The following is a 25,612-nucleotide window of genomic DNA, read 5'->3' as shown; positions in this document are numbered from 1 at the left end:
CGCCCCCGGCGCAAGGCATTCTGGGACATTCTATATTAATCCGAGGCTTGAGGGGCTCGTAAGTCCACGGCCATCACTTCACATTGGTAGCATGTAAAGTGGGCTAAAGCCGTGTTTGGCAGCGGGGCTAGCCCCAACTTCTTCACGGCTAAAAATAGAAATGTAGGATGAGACTGCAGGCGGAACTGGCTCATGGTGCAAACAGAAGCAGCAGAGAGCAGAGAGCAGGACGGCCACAGGCTACGATAACAATTACACACTTCTCACACACACTGTGGTTGTTCTCTTCTCCTTCATGCTCATCTCAGACTATAAATCCCAGCATGCACCAGACCGCTGAACTGACGGATAGCAGACGTTTGACATTTGGACCTGGACAATCATTTACAGGAGTCTCATTTAAAGTCTTCACATAGTTTATTATAGAACAACATTTGAATAAATTGTACAATATACAGAAGTAGACGGTTTGAAAGCAAGATCTCACTATTAATCTTCACAACATTAGAATTGAAATATGTTCAAGTATGTTAACACATCCAAATATTTATCAGGGTTTAAGGTGCTGACATACAACATAAAAATAAACATAAGCATAACTCAAGGACAGCTGACACATAAAGGCACAGAAGACACAAAAATATATATATACATTCATACAAAGGTATCAAAAATATTATTTACAGGAAATAAATAAATATAAAAATGTATTGTAATATATCTAATCCAATCCAATCAACCATATTGATATAGCACATTTTCAAAACATTAAAGTTAAGTGCTGCACAGTCAATAACATACAGGAAATAGAGCACACAATGGTAAGGAAAACACAACACACATACAAAAAAATGTTATTTATCGGTGACACTTTATATATACACACTATTATGCATTAGTTTAGCATGAAACACTGAATTAATAATTTATAACACATGCATACTCATTAGTATGTAGTTTATAAATACAGTTAAAAATGTTTTATTCATTATTGATAAGCACTAACTAGGCTATATAAACTACATGCTAATGAGTAGCCTATTCATGCATTATAAATGAAGAATTCAGTATTTATTAATGCTTAACTAATGATTAATAGTGCGTAATGATTATAAAGTGTTACCAATGTATCTGTCAATCTCACATATTCATGTTAGTATCAGCTGAATGTTAACTCATTAATGTTTTCATAATATTTAGCATGCTATGTGCTAACCATAGGCTAGTGTTACCATTTAAATGTAGCATGCTAACTCTTCAGTGAATGTAAATCTTAGTTGATGTTCACATCCTGATGAACGTAACATAGTCGTTAAATGAACCTGTTGTGAAAGTTCAGACATGTTGATGTGATATTAACATGACGATGATCCTGAGAGTAAAAACAACACGATATGAAATCAGTGTTTAAGATTTAAACAGAAGTCTTTGTTCTGTTAGCAGCTAAACTTCTAACAACAAACCTGCTTCCACCTCTCTGAGGAAAAGTCCAATCGAATCAGTTGATCTGTGACGTTTCTCAACAATGCTCCTTCTTCTTCTTTTCTCACACACAACCTGATATCTTCACCGCTTCACACACACACAGACACTCACACACAGATACACACACTCTCTCATATTTCAGTTTTGTGCAGCTCAGTGATTGTGGATCAGCTGCGAAAACAAAGAGACCCTATAACGTGAGTCACGACCTGAACACCAGAGCTTCATCAAACACCTGCACTGGTTGTTTTAAATTCTACTTGTTCTTTTTTTCCCTCTTTTTTAATGAATTATCATACAACAGTATAAGACTGAATATTACTGGATGCAGCTGGAGCCTGTGTGTGTTAGCGTGTGATTCAGAGGAGGACGGACTTTTAATAATAAATAAACTGGAATGTGTGTTCACAGGAGTGTGTCCTGAAGACATGGAGGGGGAGGAGAAGCTCCCTGTGTCTGCTTTTATGCATACAGTGTGTGTGTATGAATCTTTGAAAGATGAAAGAGGTGTGTGTGTGTGAGTGCAGGTTTGTTGGCTGATGGGGAAGTTGTAAATGCACCTTTGATAAAGGTCTGCTGTTGTTTTTGTAGTTGTTGCTGTGACATTCTGTTCATTCACACTGAAAATATAATCATTTATATTCATGTAATGAACTAATGAAGTGTCAATAATAGTGTTGAGTGCCAGAGAGAGGATCATTAGACTAATCTAGATCACATTAATGTCAATAAAGCAAAGAGAGCCTGGACTCTGTGTCTCAGCTCTGCAGCAGGAGTTTAAACACCGCAGCTGAAGTCTTGAAAAAAGCGTCAATAACATCTGTTAGAAAACCAGAGAGGTGGGAACAGTCGGAGAAGTAAACGTTGATGTGTTCAGACTTGTAAATGCTGAGGAGCTGAGGAGAAGAGACTCTAATTGGGCCCGGTGGGTTCGTCTCTCAGTCTGAGTCCTGATCCGTCCTGGATCCACACACTTTACCAACGACACTCAAACTAAACTCATTTTTGACGTTTTTTCATGGACAATTCACTGAGTAAAGCCTCAGTTTGACCTCTGTGCTGCCGAAGTGCAACAACCTCCAATCAGAGTCAAAAAATGTTATTTAATTTAACACATAGTTGATTTTTTTTTATCAAACCCTTCTCTTTCATTTCCTATGTTTCTAGCTCCAGTTTAAACCTTAGTAGTTTAAAGGGATAGTTCAATGTTTTGGCAAATTGGCCCATTGCCATAATCCCTATAGTCATAGCAGTAGGTTCGTTACCTTTAATTGTCGGTGCAAGCTATTTTTAGAACGGCGGAGCAGAGCCGTGAGCTGCTCAGAGCTACGCTACGGAGACTAATGGGATTTCTTGGTTTCTCTCATCAAACTCATCAAATACACAATCCAACAACTCCACAACGCTCTGGTGGACAAGTTGTGACCTGCACATTCACCACGCTATGAGATAATAACACAACGTTACCACACAGAGTTGTTTTAGAGGGAAATTCATGCAAAACCGCATAAGTTTTGGAGTTGTTGGATTGTGTATTTGATGAGGGAAACCAAGAAATCCCATGAGCCTCCGTAGCGTAGCTCTGAGCAGCTCACGGCTCTGCTCCACTGTTCTAAAAACAGCTTGCACCGACAATTAAAGGTAACGAACCTACTGCTATGACTATAGGGATTATGGCAATGGGCCAATTTGCCAAAATGTTGAACTATCCCTTTAACATATTTAACCAGTAAAGCTGCATAACGTGTCACTGAGCTGCTGGAGCAGATCCCGTGTGTGTGTGTGTGTGTGTCTGTGTGCTCAAGTGTAGATGTGAGTTGTGTTTGAGTGTTTGAGCGAGGCCGAGGTGCAGCAGAGGAGAACACACACACACACACACTCTTTCATCTCCTCCTCCTGGTTAATAATGAATTGTTAAAGTAAAGAGGAAAACGTCAGCGACTCGCTCCTCGTGTGTTTGTGTCTCTGGAGGAAAAACTGACGTGGTTTTAACAGCAGTGTGTGTGTGTGTGTGTGTGTGTGTGTGTGTGTGTGTGTGTGTGTGTGTGTGTGTGTGTGTGTGTGTGTGTGTGTGTGTGTGTGTGTGTGTGTGTGTGTGTGTGTGTGTGTGTGTGTGTGTGTGTGTGTGTCTGTGCCAAAACAATTAACTGATTGAGATAAATGATCAATAAATGCATCGTTTGCTGATCACATCTGATGACTCTGAGTTTCTCTGTCGCTCTGAGAAACAGATGATTATTATTATTGGATTGATTCAAAACACTAACCAATCACATCCTGATGGTGTGATAATAATATTTTGTCACTTTCCCACATCCTCTCCTCCTGATAATCAATAATTAACGAGTCTTTACCATGACTGACTAGATGGTAGGTTTATATCTTATTATTCTAATCCTGCACTGTCGTATATTTTACATATTTTTCCATATATTAATGTATTTTTAATGGATTTTCATGCGGCTGCGTTGGAGACAAAGTGATTCATGGTTAAACTGATTCAAATCAATTTATTCAACACATTCATGTTTGTGTTTCACATGCGTGAACAGTGAAATAATAAAACACAAACATGAATGTGGAGGTTTTATACGTCATGATGTTTGTTTCTAGATAATGAATCTGTGTTTGTAATGTGTGTGTGTGTGTGTGTGTGTGTGTGTGTGTGTGTGTGTGTGTGTGTGTGTGTTTGAAGTTTCATTTGTAGTCGCTATGAGTGTGTTTGTGTGTATTCCCTCTGAGTCTGGTATCCTGTGGTGACACTGTGTGTGTGGGTGGGTGGGTAGAAAAATGACAGACAGCATTACCTGGGGAGACACACACATACACACACGCACACACACACACACACACACACACACACACACACACACACACACACACACACACACACACACACACACACACCCTCTTCAGTCCCTCAGGCCTTTTTGTGAGAGACAGACATGAAAACAAACTGTACATGTGCATCGTTGTGTTATGTTTTAGTGACATTCATACACATAATAGAAAAGAAAATTAGTGTTAAGAATGTAAATCATTACATGTTAAGATGAAGCTTCAGGCCAAGTTAAAGGGATAGTTCAACATTTTGTCAAATTGGCCCATTGCCATAATCCCTATAGTCATAGCAGTAGGTTTGTTACCTTTAATTGTCGGTGCAAGCTATTTTTTGAACGGCGGAGCAGAGCCGTGAGCTGCTCAGAGCTACACTACGGAGGCTCATGGGATTTCTTGGTTTCCCTCATCAAACTCATCAAATACACAATCCAACAACTCCACAACGCTCTGGTGGACAAGTTGTGACCTGCACATTCACCACGCTATGAGATAATAACACAACATTACCAGACAGAGTTGTTTTAGAGGGAAATTCATGCAAAACCGCTGATGCACGTTGCCTTCAGGGACAGTTTTTCATCAAGCAGCCTCTGAATTTACCTCTAAAACGAATTTACCTCTAAAACGACTCTCCCGAGCAGCTCGCGGCTCTGCTCTGCCGTTCTAAAAATAGCTTGCATCGACAATTAAAGGTAACTGTCTGGTTTAATTTAGAAATGATGTTGTTGTGTTGGTAGAGAAAAACAAAAGAGAGAAAACCAAAGAAATTCAAAATGACTTCAAATATTAAACAATAATAATAAGAATATATCAGATTATTTACTGTGTACAGATGATAAAAGTCTCCAGGAAATGAATATAAGCCGTTTTAATGACATCTCTGTCTTTATTATGGACTTTTTTTTTTACTTTGTGGTTATTAAGGAGACTGACACCTTTCGTTTTATGCACATGTTGGGATGATTGTGTGTGTGTGTGTGTGAGAGAGAGTCATTGATTAGAAACCACAGAGTCCTGTAGAATGAGCTGATCTAAGTGAAGTCAGTAAATGTTATTTCTTCTTGCAGTCTCGTTTCCTTCTCTCTCTCCCTCTCCCTCTTTCTCTCTCTCAGTCTATTTTTAGCAGCTTTATGATTCGAGCCCCAGCGATGCGATGTGTGCCAGAGCGGAGCGGTATAATGTTCCTCCCTCTCTCTCTCCCTCTCTCACACACACTGATGCAGCATCAGATTCAGATCCAACAGAGTCCAGTTTACATCCTGCACTCGCTGCATCTATCCATCACTCTGACTGCTACTGCTGCTGCTGTGTGTGTGAGTGTGTGTGTGAGTGTAGGTGTGTGTGTCCGTGTGTGACAAAGGGCTACAACTCAACAAAAAGAATTTAATCAACCGCAGGATTGAGAGCAACCACATTGTGTACACACACACACACACACACAAACACACACACAGTTTCCCCTTTCAGTATCCAGGATTAAACTTCTCACACCTGTCATGGCGGCTCCACTGGAAACCAAACATAATGATTTATCTTAATATGATGATAAAACAATGGTGCATGCTGGGAAGTCTGCTGCTGCTTCTCTGCTGCTACTGATTTTTTTTTTTTTTTTTTTTGGAAACCTAATTAGCTGAGTGTTTTGTGCAAATAAAAACATTTAAAAACTGATAATCAAACTTTATAACAGATCAAATCCTCAGACTTTTATCTTTTCCCACTATAACCCAGCGGACAGATTCATGAATCAAAGCCACTAAACAGTGTTACAACCTAAGTTTAGCTGTGAGCGGTGCAGGTGAGGACTGACCTCAGGTGCTGCTCCACCTGTGTGAGACGGTTCAGGGCTGTAAACTCAGCTGAAATGTCACCCACATGTCTGCAGCTGAAAATAAACCTCCGCCCTCAAAGTCACATTTAGTTCATCCTGACCTCTTCTTCTGCTCATCCTGCTTCTTACAAACCACTGATAACCGGCTCCTCCAGGTGTCTTTCACTTCTTATATATTTGTACTTGACATAATGTACATAGAAATGGAAAACCCTGACAAATACAAACAAGTAAGCAAACTAAACCCAAAAACCATTGACATATTTCACCACGCTATGCGATAATAACAGAACGTTACCAGACAGAGTTGTTTTAGAGGTAAATTCATGCAAAACCACTGATGCACGTTGCCTTCAGGGACAGTTTTTCATCAAACAGTCTCTGCATTTCCCTCTAAAACAACTCTGTCTGGTAACGTTGTGTTATTATCTCATAGCGTGGTGAATGTGCAGGTCACAACTTGTCCACCAGAGCGTTGTGGAGTTGTTGGATTGTGTATTTGATGAGTTTGATGAGGGAAACCAAGAAATCCCATTAGCCTCTGTAGCAAAACTCTGAGCAGCTCACGGCTCTGCTCCGCCGTTCTAAAAACAGCTTGCACCGACAATTAAAGGTAACAAACCTACTGCTATGACTATAGGGATTATGGCAATGGGTCAATTTGCCAAAATGTTGAACTATCCCTTTAAAAACAACTTTCAGAAAAGATAATTTTATAAATATGGAAAAAGTCAACAAATTGTATTTCTCAACTACTTTTGAGGTTTCAAGCTCTTGAACGCAGCCTCTCCGCCTGGTGCTGTCGGCTCTAACATGCTGCTGCTGCTGCTGCTGTTGCTGCTGTTGTTGTACTTTGTCTTTCCCGGCGCGACGCTCCAATCACGGCTCTAATCAGAGGTGTCATGTGCGCCCGCCCCCCTCACCTGCCTCGGCCTCTTCAGATTTGTCAGCTCAGCTCTGATTGTCTGCCAACTCTCAGCCTGTTTATTGATTTCTGAATTACATAAACCGCCTATAACTCACCGCTGGGCTGCATCATCTACATTTGGATCCAGTTTCCAGTCGCCTGCTGTTATTAGAGCTGTTAAACCACCGATTTCTGCTGCTGCTGCTGCTGCTGCAAAGCTTTTTTTTCTACTTTTATTATTGTATACCTCCAGCTAATGTGGGATAAAAGCACGAACGCCTCTTGCTGCAGTTACATCGTGGTTTATTACTTTGAGTACTTTGCATAATTTACAGTGTTTGACGGACTGCTGGTTGGCAGCGTGTGTGTGTCTGGATGTGTTTCTGTGTGCTGCGCTGGCTTTGGCTTCCTGCTGCTCATTACATCAGTTAATTATTTTATTTAATTTTTTTTTACACCCGAGCCCTGCAGAGTCAGGTAAATGAACACATCTACTACAGATACTTTGTTAATGAGTCAGATGAAAACGAGATGCACCTGGTCTTCATTACAGCTACATCATGATGAGGTACGTTATCACCCAGCATGCACTGCAGCGAAGCGACCACCTTTGATCTAAACAGCCGAGGGGCAAACACACCTGTCAAAGACAAAAAAACAAACCATGAGTGATTCGTGTCTGATCCTGCAACATTATTATTAGAAGCAACAGGTTTCTGAGGCTCAGAGTGGGCTGCTAACCGCCGCCATCTTGGCAGTGTCTGACTCCGCCCCCTAACGCTGCGTTTTAGCGCTCAGAAATCTGAGTTTCTGAGGTCTGTGTTGGGATTTTAATCTTGAACGCTACAGAAAGTCAAAGATCTCCAACACAGAAAGTCGAACGAATCATACCAGCCCTGACTTTAGACTTCAAGATGGCTGCCACTCGTGTTAACAGTAGTGAACACTCTTTAGTTTTTATTTCTCTGGTAGTTGTTTCACATTAAAGTCAGTCAGGAACATTTTCCTTCACTGTTTAATGTGTAAAAAAAAAAAATCACAGAGACTGTTGTTCTCAAAATAGTGTTGCTAACAATGGCTAGCAGTGGCTAACGGCTAATGGCCCGTTTGTTTTGGTGTAGCTACGTCACATGTTTAGCTATACTGCTTTTTTTTTAAACGTTATAAATTGTTTGCTTTGAAATCTTAAAATTTACAAATATGACATCGTTATATTTTTGTTTCCTGATATTAATCGTATGTTGATTTTTCCAGAAATGGAAGTGCACTCTTCTACCTGTCACTCAAAAAGGCCACACCCCCAATTTTCCACAATTTACTCCTCAATTAAATGTAAACAAGTGAGTTATAATAGAATTATAATTATAACCAAACCTGTTTCTGTAGCTACCAGGCTGTAAACCTTTTAATTTCCACTCTAAAGTTGAATATTTTCATTTTATTTTATTTTGGAGACTCACTCTAGTGGCCAGGAGAGGAACTACAGCTTTCAGGCTGTTAACACGAACAAACTGACAAAAGTTTGACACAAATGAAGCTCGGACTTTGTTTCTGTTTTGCCTCGACCGTGTGTGAATCTCCTCCACAGCTCAGGCTCAGAGAAGTTTTGTCGAGTCTCAGATGTTAAACTTTGTCCCGTCGTTGTTGTTGTGAGTGAAGATTAAAGATGTGTGTGTGTGTGTGTGTGTGTGTGTGTGTGTGTGTGTGTGTGTGTGTGTGTGTGTGTGTGTGTGTGTGTGTGTGTGTGTGTGTGTGTGTGTGTGTGTGTGTGTGAGAGCCCGGTCGGAGTTAAAGTGGATCAGCTCTGCTCTGCTCTGTTGGTTCTTCATCTGGCTGTGACCCGCTACACAAACAGACTCGCTGCTCCAGTAATGGGCTCCTCTGTCATTCCTGCACGCCGCTGCCGCTGCCGCCGCCATGACGCCTCGTGGTCACATTCACACGCAGCCGCTTCCTGTTGCACAATTACAGTGATGAATGAGAGAGAGAGGGCGCTGCTCGACCGTTGCCGGCGGCGACGGCAGCAGCAGCTCTGCATAAACAACAAACCATCAGCCGTTAAACAGAGAGAGTGATTTCCTGCTCCGCCGCCGTACAGTGGAGCTGATGGAGGAGCGATCATGACCCACAATGCTTTGCAGCAGATGTTGAGTTTATTAGAAGTGGCAGAAATTCACCTTCACCTGCAACACAAGGCCTCATGATGTCACCAAAGGTTTTGTCTGATTGTAAAACAATTAAAAACATTTAAGTTACTGTAGTGTTTTGAGCATAAGCGACTGCAACAATTAAAAAAAATGAGCTAGAAAAGCAATGCTGTAACTTTATACCACATATTATACATCAAAACACATTAGACATTCTCCTCTTTCCAATAAGACCAGTCTCACCTCCCTACGATGGATATACGACATCTCCAGCTTCAGGAAAGTGAGCAGAAAAAGTTTGCAAATTAAGGGGAGACACTACAGGTGAATAGGGTAAAAACTTTAACTAACAGATATCACCATGAAACTTCCCAAGTTTATCACTCACATTAAGACAAATATTTTTTGCATTACAAGTTTTGTCAAATTTTATGTTTAAATATGTAAATGAGGCAATATCTGATGAAATATGCGCTAATTTGCATATATTTCCAGAACCGAAATCTGACCAATGGATAAAGCCGCTTTCAAAATTCTTGTTTTATTTTGTTGACATATTAGAGTCAGGGATTTTGGATATCTCTTTTTATCACTCTGTAAATGAGAAATTACTGTCACCAGCCCTAAAAAAAAAATCAAATTTACTATTTTCTTTTAATCAATCTCCTTGCTCCAAAATGTCAGACTTTGAAACTTTATTAATCTGCTTCATATTCGACAGAGCTGACCTGAGAGCATGCAAACAGATAATAACAATGTAAATATTCCTTTAAAAGACAATAGGATCTCCTCTGACATGGGACACTTTTACCTTTCCTCCTCTTTTTACAACATGATCTGTTTTTCTATTCCTGGCCGATCTTTACTATAATCTATACTGTTTCTCCTCTGTCAGCTCTGTCCTCTTTCCCCCTTTTTCTCATCATCCCTCCATCACCTTACTTCTCCTTTTTTGTATCATTTTCTCATCTTTTCTCTTCTCTGTTGTTTTTCCTTCTATCTTTACCTGCTCATGTCTAATAACAGGATCATCTCCTCCTCCTCCTCCTCCTCCGTGCGTCTCTATATTTAAACATTAAATATTAGCTTTATGTGCAGGCTTCACTAAATATAAAACCCTGTCTGTCTGTACTTGTGTTTAATATTATCTAATAGTCGCTCCTCTCCCCCTCCCTCCATCCCTCCCTCTCGCTCCGCTCTAATGTTTTCAGTTTTATTCCTCCCCTCCAGTCATGAATATCATGACCCGACTAAAATGAAGACATTACTCAGCCCAACCAGCAGCGTCTCAGTGTGAAACTCTAAATAAACCCTGACACTCTCCTTCTGCTCGACTCCTGAATATTTAAACGGGCCTGACATACATGCAGGCGGCTCGTAAACATAATGTTGCATTAGCTCCGTCTTCTCGTTGCCGTATCAACGCCCGAGATCCACTTTGTGTTTGAACTTATCTCATAATGAGATGAAGTCTTTTGAAGTCTGGGACCAGAATAGATTTTTTGTTTTTTTTTGGAGCCTCCACAGCTGCAGTGTGAAGGAGAGTACGTACTGTAAGTCGTCCCGTTACGTAGAATAACACCTCAATCAACCGTCGCCTTGCATCATTTATGAGGAAGAAGATTCTCACTATGAAACAGGAAAGTGTGTGTACGACTCTGTGTGTGTGTCTGTGTGTTGTCGCATCGCAATGATGATGTTAAATTACACTGAGAAAGAGAGTCGTGTTATTCACCTCCATAGATTCACACAGTTTAACACAAGTTATTGAAGTACGGTGGCCCGGAAAGCTCAAACAGCTGCAACTTAAGGAAAAACAGAAGCACTGATGAGAACCCAGCTTGTTATAATTCACCTGTGCACACTTAAGTTCAGTGTTTGATTATTTTTGTTTGGTAACACTTTACTTGAATACTGTAGGTATTCATAAGATTAACATAACAGCTGTCATAAACATCAATGAATACTTATGACAGCTGTCGTTAAGTGTCATTCGGTAAGTTATGTCACTTTTGATGCAAAGTTGACATTGTTTGAGATGTTTTTGTTCTGACAACTTGACATAAAGACAATTTAAACCGTCATAGCAGACCTAATGGACAAACTTTAAAAATTATGTCAAGTTCTCATAACAAAAACATCTCAAATAATGTCAACTTTGCATCAAAAGTGACATAACTTACCGAATGACACTTAACGACAGCTGTCATAAGTATTCATTGATGTTTATGACAGCTGTTATGTCAATCTTATGAATACCTATTCAAGTAAAGCGTTACCTTTTTTCTTTGCATGTGCTTTGTGATGTTGCTACCACTTCTACACGCTTTTGGCCCTAGCCCTCGGTTTTGCGCGTTCTCGTGTAAAGGTAGGGTGTCCCAATTCTTTAAAGAGCAAAAGGGGAAGTGCTTTTCATCCCTTAAAACCTTAAGATCAGAGCCTCCGACCCGGTGTCCCAGCTCTCGTCTCTGCGGCACCGCCACACAAACGTAACGCGCCCCGTAACCCGTAATCTCTAGTTGATGACAGATAAGCAGCGTTCCCAGGCGTCCTGGACAACCTGGAACATGGATGACCAATTTTCCAGTATTGGAAAACACATGGAAAGTGAGAAAAAAAAGTCAAATGGCCTGGAAAAGCTTGAGTTTTCCTGGAAAATTATTTATCACATAGGATTTCTTTTCCAAAGAAGTGTCTAGTGAGAAAACTGGAGACTCTGAGTTGATGAGTGTTTCCAGTGTTGGACCTGTTGTCTCCTCTGCTGAGTGACAGATAGATAGTGACAGAGAGCTGTAGTGGGTGTGGTTTAAAAACAAAAACAACATGTTTTTGTGTTGTTCTGTGATAAATTTGTCTTTATTTGTAATCATGTAAGAGATTATTTCATAGATAAATCAGAGCCACAGACTGCATATCTTTAAATCAGACTTCTGGGGCTGAGAGAGGAATAAACATAGAAACAAACTGGTTAAATGTACAAAAATAAGGTAACATGGTAGATGATAAATAACCTTATCCACCGCTCCATGGATTGATTTCTCATCGGCTTCGTTGTTGGAAACAAATGCACATGGAGGAGAGGAGGGTTAGAGACACAGAGGAGGAGAGACCAGACCTAGAGATCATGTTTCATTCATGTTTAAAGGAGGAGAGATGGGACTGGTTCTTAGTGTTTGATATTGAGCTGATGATGATTTATAAGTTGTGTAGTAATGAAGAAGCTGATGTAGACGTGACTTTATCACATGATCGACTCATTTCTGCTGTAAAAAGCTCAAAGTTGAGACATTTTTTACAAGCGATGTAAAACATTTCTGGAGTTTTCTTACTCTTTGCTCCTGACTCATGACTCCTGCTGCATCGCTCCGAGTCACTGACTGAGCTCGTTCAGAGCCAGAGGAGCGCTATCGCTTTGCTTTTACAAATGGTGACAACGAGTCCATTTCTGAGTCGCTTCCGTCTCCGTGGAAACGTTTTATCAGATTTATGAGTCGATTTGGCTCCAGATGTAAAATAAAAAGAGGGCGGCACACTGGATCTGTGCCACGGTGATCTATCAGGTTCCTCTCCTCTCCGCAGTCCTTTAAAATGTAAAGGTTCATCAAGAATTCACATCCACAGATATACAGTTCTTTTAATCATAGACTTAAGATTATAAAACCAAAAGAAAGTTATAAAGTGCACATATTCATGTCCAACAACTTTCCCTCAAACTGGATCGGACCAGTTCCTCACCAATTTTCCCAGTGAACAGAACCGCTGGTTTTCTTTGTCTTCCAACTGGTTAAAGGGATAGTTCACCCAAAATTGAAATTTCACTCATTATCTACTCCCCCTCATGTCGACTAAGGGCTGGGAGAAGTTTCAGAGTCCTCCGTGGCTTCTCTAAGTTACAGCGGGGCTCCGTGCAGCACTGCATGTCCATATGACGGTTGCAAACGGGGCTCACTTTTCTTCATCCAAAAAGAGAAATTGTTTCGAAAAAAATTAAATAAGTCTATATTTTAAGCTTGTTTGTAGCTGAAGCTCCTTCACTGCTCTGCCTGTGTCTGTGCAAATCTTGCGGGTACAAACAAGCTTAAAATATAGACTTATTTAATTTTTTTTGGAACAATTTCTCATGTTGGGGCTTCAATACAAGAGGGACATTACAGACGAGCAGCATGGAGGTATTTGGATGTTTTTTGGTGTGTCTTTATGGACGAAGAAAAGTGAGCTCCGTTCGCAACCGTCATATGGACATGCAGTGCTGCACGGAGCCCCGCTGTAACTCAGAGAAGCCACGGAGGACTCTGAAACTTCTCCCAGCCCTTAGTCCACATGAGGGGGAGGAGATAATGATAGATAATGAAATTTGAATTTTGGGTGAACTATATCTTTAATTTCTTCTACCTGGTTCCTCAGTTGTGTGGCGCAGCAGAGACGAGCAGATTAGCTCTCGGCCTCTTCTGTCCTGTCCTCTCCTCTCCTCTTCTGTCCTGTCCTCTCCTCTCCTGTCCTATTGTGTCCTGTTGTGTCTTGTCGTGTCGTGTCGAGGACGTGCATGTAAACTATGAGTTAATCCAATTATAAAATCTAATTCATTAGCTGTAAATCAAATTATGGAACCAGAAACCAGAGCGAGACGGAGTCAAGTCGGACGGCGCAGCAGCTTCCTCCCACTGATCCGATCAGTCCAACACTTTTACGTAAAGAGGAGACAAGTGGTTTTGTGATTCATCCTCGAGCTCGGACGTCCACACGTTTTGTTCCTGAATTATTTCAGTGATAAAATAAAATAAATATAAACTTTGTTTTTTCCTGGCAGAGTTAAAAACAGACACATGGAAACAGGGAGAGGTGGTTTTATTATATAAAACTTATTTCATCACAAGTAAATCTGTAGTCTGCAAACAGCAGAAAATGTAAATAATGTAATGATGATTAATGCAAACAGCTACACACACAAACACAAATAAAACACACAGATGCAGCATAAGATGACATCATGTTTTATTAATAGTTGTTTATCTGTTTTATTATTAATGTCCTACAGGTTCATGCATAAACAAAAGTCATCAAATAAATTTGCTGGTTGTTGTAGCTGCAGTATTTTTCTACTCCTCCACTGAGCACGAGCTGCTTCATCAAGAGCACGGGTACTTTTATTTTGAAAGCGGCGGCGGCAGCCATGACTGGAGAGAGAGAATTAGTCATATGGACGCCTGTGTATTTTTTTATTCTGGGTTTATTTCTGTGATGTTGACGCAGGTCGACTGGAGGAGTCTGTGAGCTGCTCAGTCATTAACTTACAGTCAGTTACATCACACTGTTGTCACATCCAGTTTTCCCTCGACGCCCGCCGTCACCAGAGCAACAGGATCAGGTCGGGTCAGTGACCGGCGGTTGTTGTATATCATACGGATTCATAATAACAAGACAAATATACAAACAAGGACTTGGCGGAGAAAAATTCTGGCCTTTCCCAAAAAGTTCAAAGCATGAAAAGCATGTGTAATCTTTTGCCTTTATGAAAAACATGACATTACTATGTAATTGACAGTTATTTCTAGGCTATTTCTTGACATTACTACACAATTACTTGTTATTTCTTGACATCATCGCGTAATTATCATGTAATTAGCGGCCTATAAATTAAAAGTAAAATTAAAATGTAACTGATGAATCGACCCCAGACTTTCTGAAATATCTCCTGTCCTGTCCAACAGGCCTTAATATTTGTCCGTATGTGTGCGTATTGCGAATGTGAGTGTGTATTGTGTATCTCTGTGTGTAAATTTGTGGGGGTGGGAGGTTTGGGTTTTCATGGTTTTTCTTTCTTGTTTTTATCCTCTGTGAGGCACTTTGTGATACTCGATGTATGAAAAGTGCCGTGCAAATAAAAGTTTATTTGATTTAAACACCAGCCACAACAGTTGGTTGGATAAAGATTCAAAATTGGATATGAAGATGAAATCTGACTCATAGTTTCAGTGTTAAAACTGATAAAATAACTTTTTTTTAAGTAAGATCTTGCAGCAATGTATTGAAAAAAATAATTATGAACTAGTTCATTTTAAAATTTGTGAACTGAACTTTAGTTGATGAAGGTGAACTTTCCCAACACTGCTCCTGTCTGTCCTTAAGAGTAAGGAATGTTCTACAGAGTTAAACAAGAAGTTAAATCCCTAAACCATGCGGTGATAGCGGGTTTATCCATGTTTTTCCATGATAAGGTTATTATCCTTTTTGCTTGTAGAGAACACGTTTATTAAAAAATCTAATGTGATAGATAGAGAGTATCCTGTACAGTCTGGATGCTGGTAGTTTTTCCTGCAGACTCATCTGCACCTGGAGCTGAACGACTCACTGTGGATCATTTAGGTTTGTTCCCAAAGCTGTGACCTCTCTCACTGACCCTGGATCAGTCTCTGTGGTTAATTTAGCCACAATCACACAGAGACAGCATTGTTTTTTTGAAGTGTGAGTCCAGATTCACACTTTGTCCAACAAACGCCTCATCAGTCGAATCACTGAGGTGTGTTTTTGTCTTAACGCCTCTGGGAGAGTTTTGTGTTTGGCTGCTGCTCCGCTCACTAACTCCTCTGTCTATTAGCAGGAGGAAGCTCTGAGGAGAGAGCGCGGGGTGAACCGTGAAGTCAGGCAGCTCTTAGATAAAGCACCTCAGCGCAGAAGCAGCAGAGCGCACGTCCTGCAGAGAAAAGGTGGCCAAGATTATACAATTTTAATGGACAATTAAATTCAACCTAGTGACCCACACACTGGTGCAGGGACGTCGGCTGGTTACCTGATGAGCCCAGAGGCGGCTGCTGTTTAAAAAACAAAGGCTGGAGGACTCAGGTGTAGGTGTGTGTGTGTGTGTGTGTGAGCTGTTGCATCACTCCTGTTTCTATTTATACATTTGTTTTTGTGTGCGACGGAGGTTTAGCTGGACAGTTTTCAGTCTATAGATTTCTATAGAAAACTGGGTAACACTTTACCTGACGCCTATCTCTATAACACATTATAACCACACTGCAAAAAATCAAATATCTTACCAAGAATATTTGTCTTATTTCTAGTCAAAACAAATCTCATTATACATTATACTAAAATAAGACTCATTACATTAAAAAGCAGCTTGTTTTTAGACACTTTTTACTTCTTTCAAGCATATTTTTCACTTAAAATAATCTGATAGTGGGGCAAGTTTTTCTTTCTTATTACAAGTACAAAAAACCTGCTTTCACTGGCAGATTTTTCTACTTATTTCAAGTGAAAATGTGTTTGAAACAAGTGAAAATGATCTAAAAACAAGTTATTTTTAGGTGATGAGTCTTATTTTAAGTGGAAAGGGATTAGTTTTGACTCGAAATGAGACATTTTGACAAGAAATAAGACAAATATTCTTGGAAAGATTTTGAGTTTTTGCAGTGCACAAAGTTAAGTTATAATGCAGTTATAACACTGTATAACTATAGTTATAAACACTCATAAATGATCATAATGCTTTATAACGATAATCATAACACACTATAAAGCATTTTATCTTGACTTATAAGGTCAGGTATTATAATACGTTATAATTGTTAGTAACTCGCTGACAATGACCACAACGATAATGCATTATAAATATAGTTATAATGTGTTATAATTGGCTTATATACATGTATAACTATCATTATAAACACTCATTAATTATCATATGGCTTTATAACAATAAGTATAACACATTATAGAGCATTATAACTCTATTATAATACTTAACCTTATAGTGTTTATAATGATATTATACACCTTTATAAGCCAATTATAACACATTATAACTATATTAATGATGCATTATCGATGTGGGCATTGTCAGTGAGTTTCTAACAATTATAACGTATTATAATACCTGACCTTATAAGTCAAGATAAAATGTTTTATAGTGTGTTATGATTATTGTTATAACTGCATTATAACTCATTATAAGTATGGTTATAATGAGTTATAGAGATAGGCGTCAAATAAAGTGTTACCGAAAAGGGTTATCACTAATTTAGAAGCTGTAGAGACACAGACATGAACATAGAGAAGAGAAATAGAGAAATAAATGATCTGTGTGAATCTGAACATCCTCGTTCACTTCACATTTATTCGACAAAAGTGCAGAGTTTAAAAAGAAAAACCAGAGCACTTTGAAAAATGTCATTAACACTTTACTGGAGAATAAATGTCAGCTGGTTCTGTTAAAAGCCTCTTAAAGCGAGAAATCAAGTCCTCGCACTTTTCCCTCTGCTGGAGACGAGTCAACATTGTGATTAAAGTGTTCAATAACTTCAAATGTAACCTGGTTTCATAACAGATTCAGGTGAGGTTTTATATAAAAGGAGGTTTTATATATTATGTGATAGGATAAGATTCATCACCGGAGCCGAAACGTCACTTCAGACTTTCAATTATACGTCTAAAAGCAGAAGCAGTGAGTCATTAAATGGGTTTGTGACGTTCACATTCACGTCTGTAGTAAGTAACCACACAGGAGCTCGACACACAGACTGTTCACTGCAGCGACACTCAGGCCTCCTTCCTCCTGCTTCCTCCTTCCTCCTCCTGCTTCTTCCTCCTTCCTCCTCCTCCTGGTTCCTCCTCCTGCTTCCTCCTTCCTCCTAGTTCCTCCTACTTCCTTCTGCTTCCTCCTGCTTCTTCCTCCTTGTTCCTCCTGCTTTCTCCTAGTTCCTCCTGCTTCCTCCTCCTACTTCTTTCTGCTTCCTCCCCCTGCTTCCTCCTTCCTGCTTCCTCCTGCTTCCTCCTCCTTGTTCCTCCTGCTTCCGCCTTCCTCCTCCTGCTTCCTCTTGGTTCCTCCTACTTCCTCCTCCTTCCTTCTCCTGCTTCCTCCTCCTACTTCCTTCTGCTTCCTCCTCCTGCTTCCTCCTTGTTCCTCCTCCTTCCTTCTCCTGCTTCCTCCTCCTGCTTCCTCCTTGTTCCTCCTACTTCCTCCTCCTTCCTTCTCCTGCTTCCTCCTCCTTCCTCCTCCTGCTTCCTCCTACTTCCTCCTTCCTCCTCCTGCTTCCTCCTGGTTCCTCCTGCTTCCTCCTCCTGCTTCCTCCTGGTTCCTCCTGCTTCCTCCTCCTGCTTCCTCCTTCCTCCTCCTGCTTCCTCCTGGTTCCTCCTGCTTCCTCCTCCTGCTTCCTCCTACTTCCTCCTACTTCCTTCTGCTTCATCCTCCTGCTTCCTCCTTTTGCTTCCTCCTGCTTCCTCCTCCTGCTTCATCCTGGTTCCTCCTTCCTCCTCCTACTTCCTTCTGCTTCCTCCTCCTGCTTCCTCTTGGTTCCTCCTTCCTCCTCCTGCTTCCTCCTCCTACTTCCTTCTGCTTCCTCCTCCTACTTCCTCCTGCTTCCTCCTTTTGCTTCCTCCTGCTTCTTCTTGCTTCCTCCTCCTGCTTCCTCCTGCTTCTTCCCCCTCCTGGTTCCTCCTGCTTCCTCCTCCTGCTTCTTCTTGCTTCTTCCTCCTTCTGCTTCCTCCTCCTGTTTCCTCTTGGTTCCTCCTGCTTCCTCCTCCCGCATCCTCCTGCTTCCTTCTGCTTCCTCCTCCTCCTGCTTCCTCCTCCTGCTTCTTCCTCCTCCTCCTCCTGCTTCTTCCTCCTCCTCCTCCTCCTGCTTCTTCCTGCTTCCTCCTCCTGCTTCTTCCTCTTCCTCCTCCTGGTTCCTTCTGCTTCCTCCTCCTGCTTCCTCTTGGTTCCTCCTTCCTCCTCCTGCTTCCTCTTGGTTCCTCCTTCCTCCTGCTTCCTCTTGGTTCCTCCTTCCTCCTCCTGCTTCCTCTTGGTTCCTACTTCCCCCTTCCTGCTTCCTCTTGGTTCCTCCTTCCTCCTCCTGCTTCCTCCTCCTGCTTCCTCCTGCTTCCTCCTTCTTCCTCCTGCTTCCTCCTCCTACTTCCTCTTGCTTCCTCCTCCTTCTTCCTCCTCCTTCTTCTTCCTCCTGCTTCCTCCTCCTGCTTCCTTCTGCTTCCTCCTCCTGCTCCTACAGGAGTGTGTTGTCCGTCGCTGCAGAGTAAGTGGGTCAGCAGAAATGAGGCTGAATGTGAGGAATGATTCAGACCACTGGACTCAGAGCCACCAGGTCAAAGCGCTCAGCGTGAGGAGCCGTAAGGACTCACAGCGCCGTCGCCACCGCTGCCAAACGGTTTACTGCAGAGTCTTTAACAACGCTGAGCGGCCGCCAAAGTCTTTACTGTAATGGACCTGAGGAAATTTAAAGGCAGAGAGAAGTTTCTTCACGGCTTCGTGCTGCTGACGGTCTGAATAAAGACATTTACAGATCTGATGGGACTGAGTTTGACCAGTTCACAGGAGTGATTTATTACCAGAGTGAAGGTGGAGAGGAGGCTCGATGAAGCACGGAGCTGAGTGGACAGTCTGTTTCTGAGTGGACAGCTTGTTTCTGGGTGGACAGTTTGTTTCTTAGTGGACAGTTTGTTTCTGGGTGGACAGTTTGTTTCTTAGTGGACAGTTTGTTTCTTAGTGGACAGTCTGTTTCTGAGTTGAGGTGTTTGTCCTGCAGCAGCCGGCACATCCACACAAAACCAGGAAACACCAGGAAGAGGGACAGTGTCTGTGGAAGTGAGAGGAAGAAACTGCAGAAACCTTTGGTGGTTGTTGAGACAGTAGATGTCACACAGATGTAGTTTGTATGTACAGACTCTGAGGTCTGAGGTCCCGTCCACTGCAGATTCTGATGTCAGCAGTCGCATACTGTATAAATTGGACCTTATGGAGTCTACACTGCAAAAATTAACTTGTTTTTAGATCATTTTCACTTGTTTCCTCCTTACCTTTCACTGGCAGATTTTTCTACTTATTTCAAGTGAAATTTTGTTTGAAACAAGTGAAAATGATCTAAAAACAAGTTAAGTTTTAGGTGATGAGTCTTATTTTAAGTGGAAAGAGATTAGTTTGACTAGAAATTAGACATTTTGACAAGAAATAAGACAAATATTCTTGAAAAGATTTTGAGTTTTTGCAGTGTACCGATAAGGTAAAGGGAAGGAAGGAAGGACAAAGTGAAAGAAGGAAGGAGAAAGGAAAAGAAGGAAGGAAGGAAGGAAGGAAGGAAGGAAGGAAGGACAAAGGGAAAGAAGGAAGGAGAAAGGGAAAGAAGGAAGGAAGGGAAAAGAGAAAAAAGGAGGGAAGGAAGGAGAAAGGGAAAGAAGGAAGGAAGGAAGGACAAAGGGAAAGAAGGAAGGGAAAAAGGAAGAAAAGATAGAGGGATGGAGGGAGGGAACAGATTGGGTCAAAAAGGAAGGAAGGAAGGGAGGGGGAAATGATTGTGGAAAGAAGGAGGGAAAAAAGGAAGGAAAGAAAGATGGAGGGTCAATTGGATCAAAAGAGGAAGGAAGAAGAAGTAAGGACGAAGGAAGGAAGGAAGGAAGGAAGGAAGGAAGGAAGGAAGGAAGGAAGGAAGGAAGGAAGGAAGGAAGGGAACAGATTGTGAACCAGAACTGTGAAGTCACTGAACAGACAGAGCAGCAGCAGCTTCAGGTGCAAATGGTCGAATAAGACGTTTAAAAACCAGATTTGTCTCATGTTTACAACCTCCACACTTCCACGTTTTTCCCTTTAAAGCCTCATCAAGTGTCACTACAACAACGTAAAGAGAAGTAAATCTCATGTGAAGATGTGAGATGAATCAGATGACGGCTCAGAGAAAATAAATAAACCTGCCTGCTGTACAGTAATAACCGCCGGTGTTCATGGGTAATTTATCCATCCTGCGTTCAGATCCACATGTTCCTCAGCGAGGTGTTTGGATGCATCACATCACAGACGTCAGAGACACTCAGAGCTCATCTGACACGCGACGTCGCTGCAGCTAATGGAAAGTGAAGTCGTGTGGTGGAGCTTCGTCATATTTGATCCTGTCACGTCGGCATCGTCGAGCTCCTCGGCTGCTGCGACGCCGACTTGAGTCTTATTTTGATTTCGTTACACACAGAGAGAGAGACAGTGGCGTCTTTGTTCTTTTTTTTTCTTTCAGGAGGGTAAAGAAAACACCGGCGATAACTTTTCATTTACTCCCGACTCCAAAACCACAGAGAAGCTGTCAGAGCTGATTTAATTAAAAAGTGCTAATCTTCCAGGTTTATGCCTCCAGGAAGCCGCCGGAGGTTTGAGATGATTGACGGGGCGTCTCCGTCTCAGTCTCCCACCTCCTCACTTCACTTTCGTCTCACTTCTGACTCAGAGCGGGGGTTTTTTTGCTTGGTTTAGCTCAGAAGGACTTCAGCAGCAGTGGGTTTTGGATGAGCAGGAAGTACAGATGGATGAATGAAAGAAAGAAGGGGAGGGAGGGAGGGAGGGACGTAGAGGTGACCGACTCAGTCAAAGATTTTTATTTTATTTTAATGTTTATTTAACAGGGACGATACACAGGGCCGTTGTAGGGGCCCATAAAAAACCCCAGTAGTCTAATCTTTGTATGACTGATTTATTCTGCGTAAGACCCTGACTAATACTCATAGTGCACTGTAAAAACTCAACATCTCATCTCAACATTATTTCTTGTCCAAATGTCTCATTTCTAGTCAAAACTAATCTCTTTCCACTTAAAATAAGACTCATTACCTAAAAATTAACTTGTTTTTAGATAATTTAGATATAATATAGAAAAATCTGTCGGTGAAAGTAAGTTTTTTGTGCTTGTAATAAGGAAGAAAAAATTGCTCCACTATCAGGTTTTTTCTACTTATTCCAAGTGAAAATATGCTTGAAAGAAGTGAAAAGTGTCTAAAAACAAGCTACTTTTAATATGATGTGTCTTATTTTAAGTATAATGAGATTTGTTTTGACTAGAAATGACATTTTGACTAGAAATAAGACAAATATTCTTGCTAAGATACTTGAGTTTTTGCAGTGTAATGCTGCATTAGCATCAAAACAAAGAAGGCTAAATAAAAAACGATAATACATACGTAGTCTAAGAAAAAAAAAGGAAAAGTTAGGGGGAGGGGCCCACTTTAGTATTCTTTAAGGGGGCCCAGAATTCCTAGCAACGGCCCTGACGATACATACTGTACAACATTGCCACAAAGAATGAAAAATGCGATGCATACAAGACGTCTAGCTTCGGCTAATTTTCAGTCTTTGTCCCTGGTCAGGCTAAAGAAGGATAAAAGATACTGAATACCGTTACAATAAGTGCAACCTACAAATACAGTGAATAGATATCATGAATAAATAAACACAGCTACAACATTTAGATTAAGAAATTGCACAGATTAAATACATTAAACATTAGTAAAATGATGTATTGACAGTGACTTGAGAGAAGTTAATGTTCACATTTCTGCTGCTGCTTAAGCCAATGTTTAGCTTTAGCACTAAATATCTTTAATTCTGTTTGGGATTTGATTTCTGGTGGTAAAGAATTCCATAGGTGTAGGCTATACCCAGCACTGAAAGGGATGATTGACCGAATGTTGTCCTGCATCTTCGAATTTTACAGTTTTGCTTGCTCATGCTCCTTGTCGTTGTCCCACAGTTGTCTGATTTAGTAAAAATCTGTGACATCGACCACGATCACGTGGGTCGACTCGACTTCTATCGGGAGCGTTATCGTTTTAAAAACCTGACAATTAAAGCTCAGATCTGCAGGTTGGATGTGTGGCCGCCTGCCTGCCAGGGATTTCTGTCATTCCCAATGTAATTAGTGTGTAAGCGGAGCCGGGAGAGCGGCTGGCGCCAGGCAGAGGCGGGATAACACGGGGGGAGGTGTAGGAGGAGCACTGATGGATAATTTAACACGGATCTCCAGGAGCCGGCTACACTTTGCAGCCCCCGAGCGCACTGCAGAGAAAATGTGACATGTGAACAAAGCCTAGTCAAGTGAAAAGGTTAAATAGGATAGTTCAACATTTAGTCAAATCCTCCTATCAGCATAATCCCTATAGTCATACAGTAGCAGTAGGTTCATTATACCTTTAATTATCGGTGCATGTTGGTTTGAGATCGGCGGGGCAGAGACGTGAGCTGCTCAGTGAACACAATGGAGGTCATCGAACTCATCAAATACACAATCCAACAACTCCACAACGCTCTGGTGGACAAGTTGCGACCTGCACATTCACCACGCAATGAGATAATAACACAACGTTACGTTTTTGAGGCAAATTCAGCCAGAACTACATTCCAGTAGAGAGAATATTTGCTTCATGTGTCGTAATGTTACATAATGCGGATCTCAAAACAACATGCACCTATAATTAAAGGTAATGAACCTACTGCTATGATTATAGCAGTGTTCTTCAACCTTGGGGTCGGGACCCCACATGGGGTCGCCTCGAATTCAAATGGGGTCGCCTGAAATTACTGATTTTTTTTTTTAACAAGTTACTATTATTTTTAAAAAATTATGATTAAAAACACCACACCCAATCTTAAACAACTGTATCTATACTTTAACTTTCTCGAATATAAATCGAGTTCAAATAAAATGCAGCATATAAAAATATCTGAGCTGGCGCATATTGATTGACGGGGTCGCCAGAAATTTGTGATGTCAAAATGGGGTCACGAGTCAAAAAAGGTTGGGAACCACTGGACTATAGGGATTATGGTGAGAGGAGAATTTGACAAAATGTTGAACTATCCCTTTAAGTCAGACTGACACATTTCCATAAGAATGAATCCCCCTCTTTTTTCTCATTGTGGTGTTTTTTATCTTCAATGATTAATGTGTGGCGGCCGGCGGGGAGAGAATTATTATTCATAGTATTCATATGAAATGATAAGTGTTCTGATAAGCAGCATGTGCCCCCCCCGACCCCCCCCCCCTCTCCTCCTTGTTTCCCCTGCAGATCATTTTCCGCAAGATCAGTGAGGTGAAGAAGGAGGAGGAGGAGCGGCAGCGCGCCAAGAACGAGGTGCAGCTCACCATCCCGCAGGACCACCCGGTCAGGAAGCTCTTCCAGAAGTTCAAGCAGCAGAAGGAGCTGCGCAGCCAGGTGGGGGGGCCGGGGGGCCTGGGGGGGGCGGCGGGGGGCTCCTCGTCGCTGCAGCTGGACCTGGAGAAGAACCAGCTGCAGGTGGAGCAGCAGCACCTGCAGCTGGGCCACTGCAGCCTGCAGCACTCGCTGCCGCTCAGCCTGCAGCGGCCCCCCCCCCCACTGCTCGCTGCAGAACGGCGCCCCCCCCAGCAGCAGCGTGCTCACCGTGTCCCAGGTCACGCCCATGCAGAGCTCGCTGACCTACGCCGACCCCCCCGCCGCCACCGCCGCCGCCGCCAAGCAGAACAACCGCGACGTGCTGGAGCTGCAGCCCAGCGAGCAGAGCGTCCGGCTGAAGGTGAGCAGCAGCCCCGGCCTGGTGGGGGGGGGCAGGGGTCCGGCCCCCCCCCGCGCCACCGGCTGGATGCGCCTCAAGAACAACATGGCGCCGCCGGTGGAGCCGCCGCGGAAGGAGGGGCTGAACAACAGCGTGAAGGCCGTCTCCGTGGAGATGCTCTCTCAGGAGGGGGGTGGCGGTGCGGAGGCGAGGGGGGGGGGCGGGGGCGTTGCCGCGGAGGAGGGGGGGGGGCTGTCCAGCAACAACCCCCTCCGCAAGACGGACTCGTGCGACAGCGGCATCACCAAGAGCGAGCTGCGGATCGACCGGGCCGGGGAGGCGCGGACGCCGGCCGCCGTCACGCCGCTGCTCCACAGCCCCCTCCTCCTCCCCGGGGGGGGGGCCGCGTCCCCCCCCCACCCCTTCTGCCCCATCCCGGAGCAGGCCCTGCAGGCCGCGCTGCACGAGACGCGGCTGGAGCTGCGGGACGACATCCAGACCCTGGGGGGGCGGCTGGGCGCGCTGGAGAGCCAGGTGGCCGAGATCCTCAAGCTGCTGTCGGACACGAGGCGGCCGTCCGCCGGGGGGGGGGCGCCGCCGCCCGCTGCCCCCACCCCCCCCAAAACCAAAATAATCCAACGTCAGGACATCTTCACCGTCTCCAGACCCGTGTCTCCGGACTCAGAGAAGGACGAGGGGCTCTGAAGACAGCTCCCCCAGTGGTGTGGAGGGGGCGTGCGTCCCGGCGCCGCAGCGATCGCACTGCAAAAACTCAAATATCTTACCAAGAATATTTGTCTTATTTCTAGTCATAATGTCATTTCTAGTCAAAACAAATCTCATTATACGTAAAATCACATAAAAAGTAGCTTGTTTTTAGACACTTTTTACTTCTTTCAAGCTGATTTTTACTTGAAATAAGTAGAAAAATCCGTTAGTGGAGCAAGTTTTTGTAGTGTAACAGATGTGCACTCACTCACCCATAAAGGACGTGCTAACCCGACCGCCAAGTGGTTACTAACCTCTTCGCGAAACGGTTAGTATCGTCGCCTACAGTGCAGGAGATCAAGGTTCGAACCCCATCTGGGGCAATCTGTACCGAGAGAAACACAACGCAGAGGGAC

The 25,612-nt window shown here is 42.6% G+C and overlaps 1 protein-coding gene across 1 annotated transcript in view; it reads left to right on the top strand.

Annotated features, from left to right (window-relative positions):
• kcnh5b (potassium voltage-gated channel, subfamily H (eag-related), member 5b) overlaps positions 1 to 25,193 on the top strand; it is a gene marked incomplete at both ends in the record, with an annotated part of 186,153 nt that extends 160,960 nt beyond the window's left edge. The window contains 2 exon segments of the mRNA XM_083998777.1: positions 24,023 to 24,325; positions 24,327 to 25,193. Coding sequence (XP_083854903.1) covers positions 24,023 to 24,325; positions 24,327 to 25,193 — 1,170 coding nt within the window.
• Between the last annotated feature and the right edge of the window lie 419 nt (positions 25,194 to 25,612).

The sequence above is a fragment of the Trachurus trachurus genome (genome assembly GCF_905171665.1).
Source record: "Trachurus trachurus genome assembly, chromosome: 22".
Taxonomy (NCBI): Eukaryota; Metazoa; Chordata; class Actinopteri; order Carangiformes; family Carangidae; genus Trachurus; species Trachurus trachurus.
The sequence above is the reverse complement of the archived record's forward strand: the minus strand, read 5'-3'. Positions and strand labels throughout refer to the sequence as shown.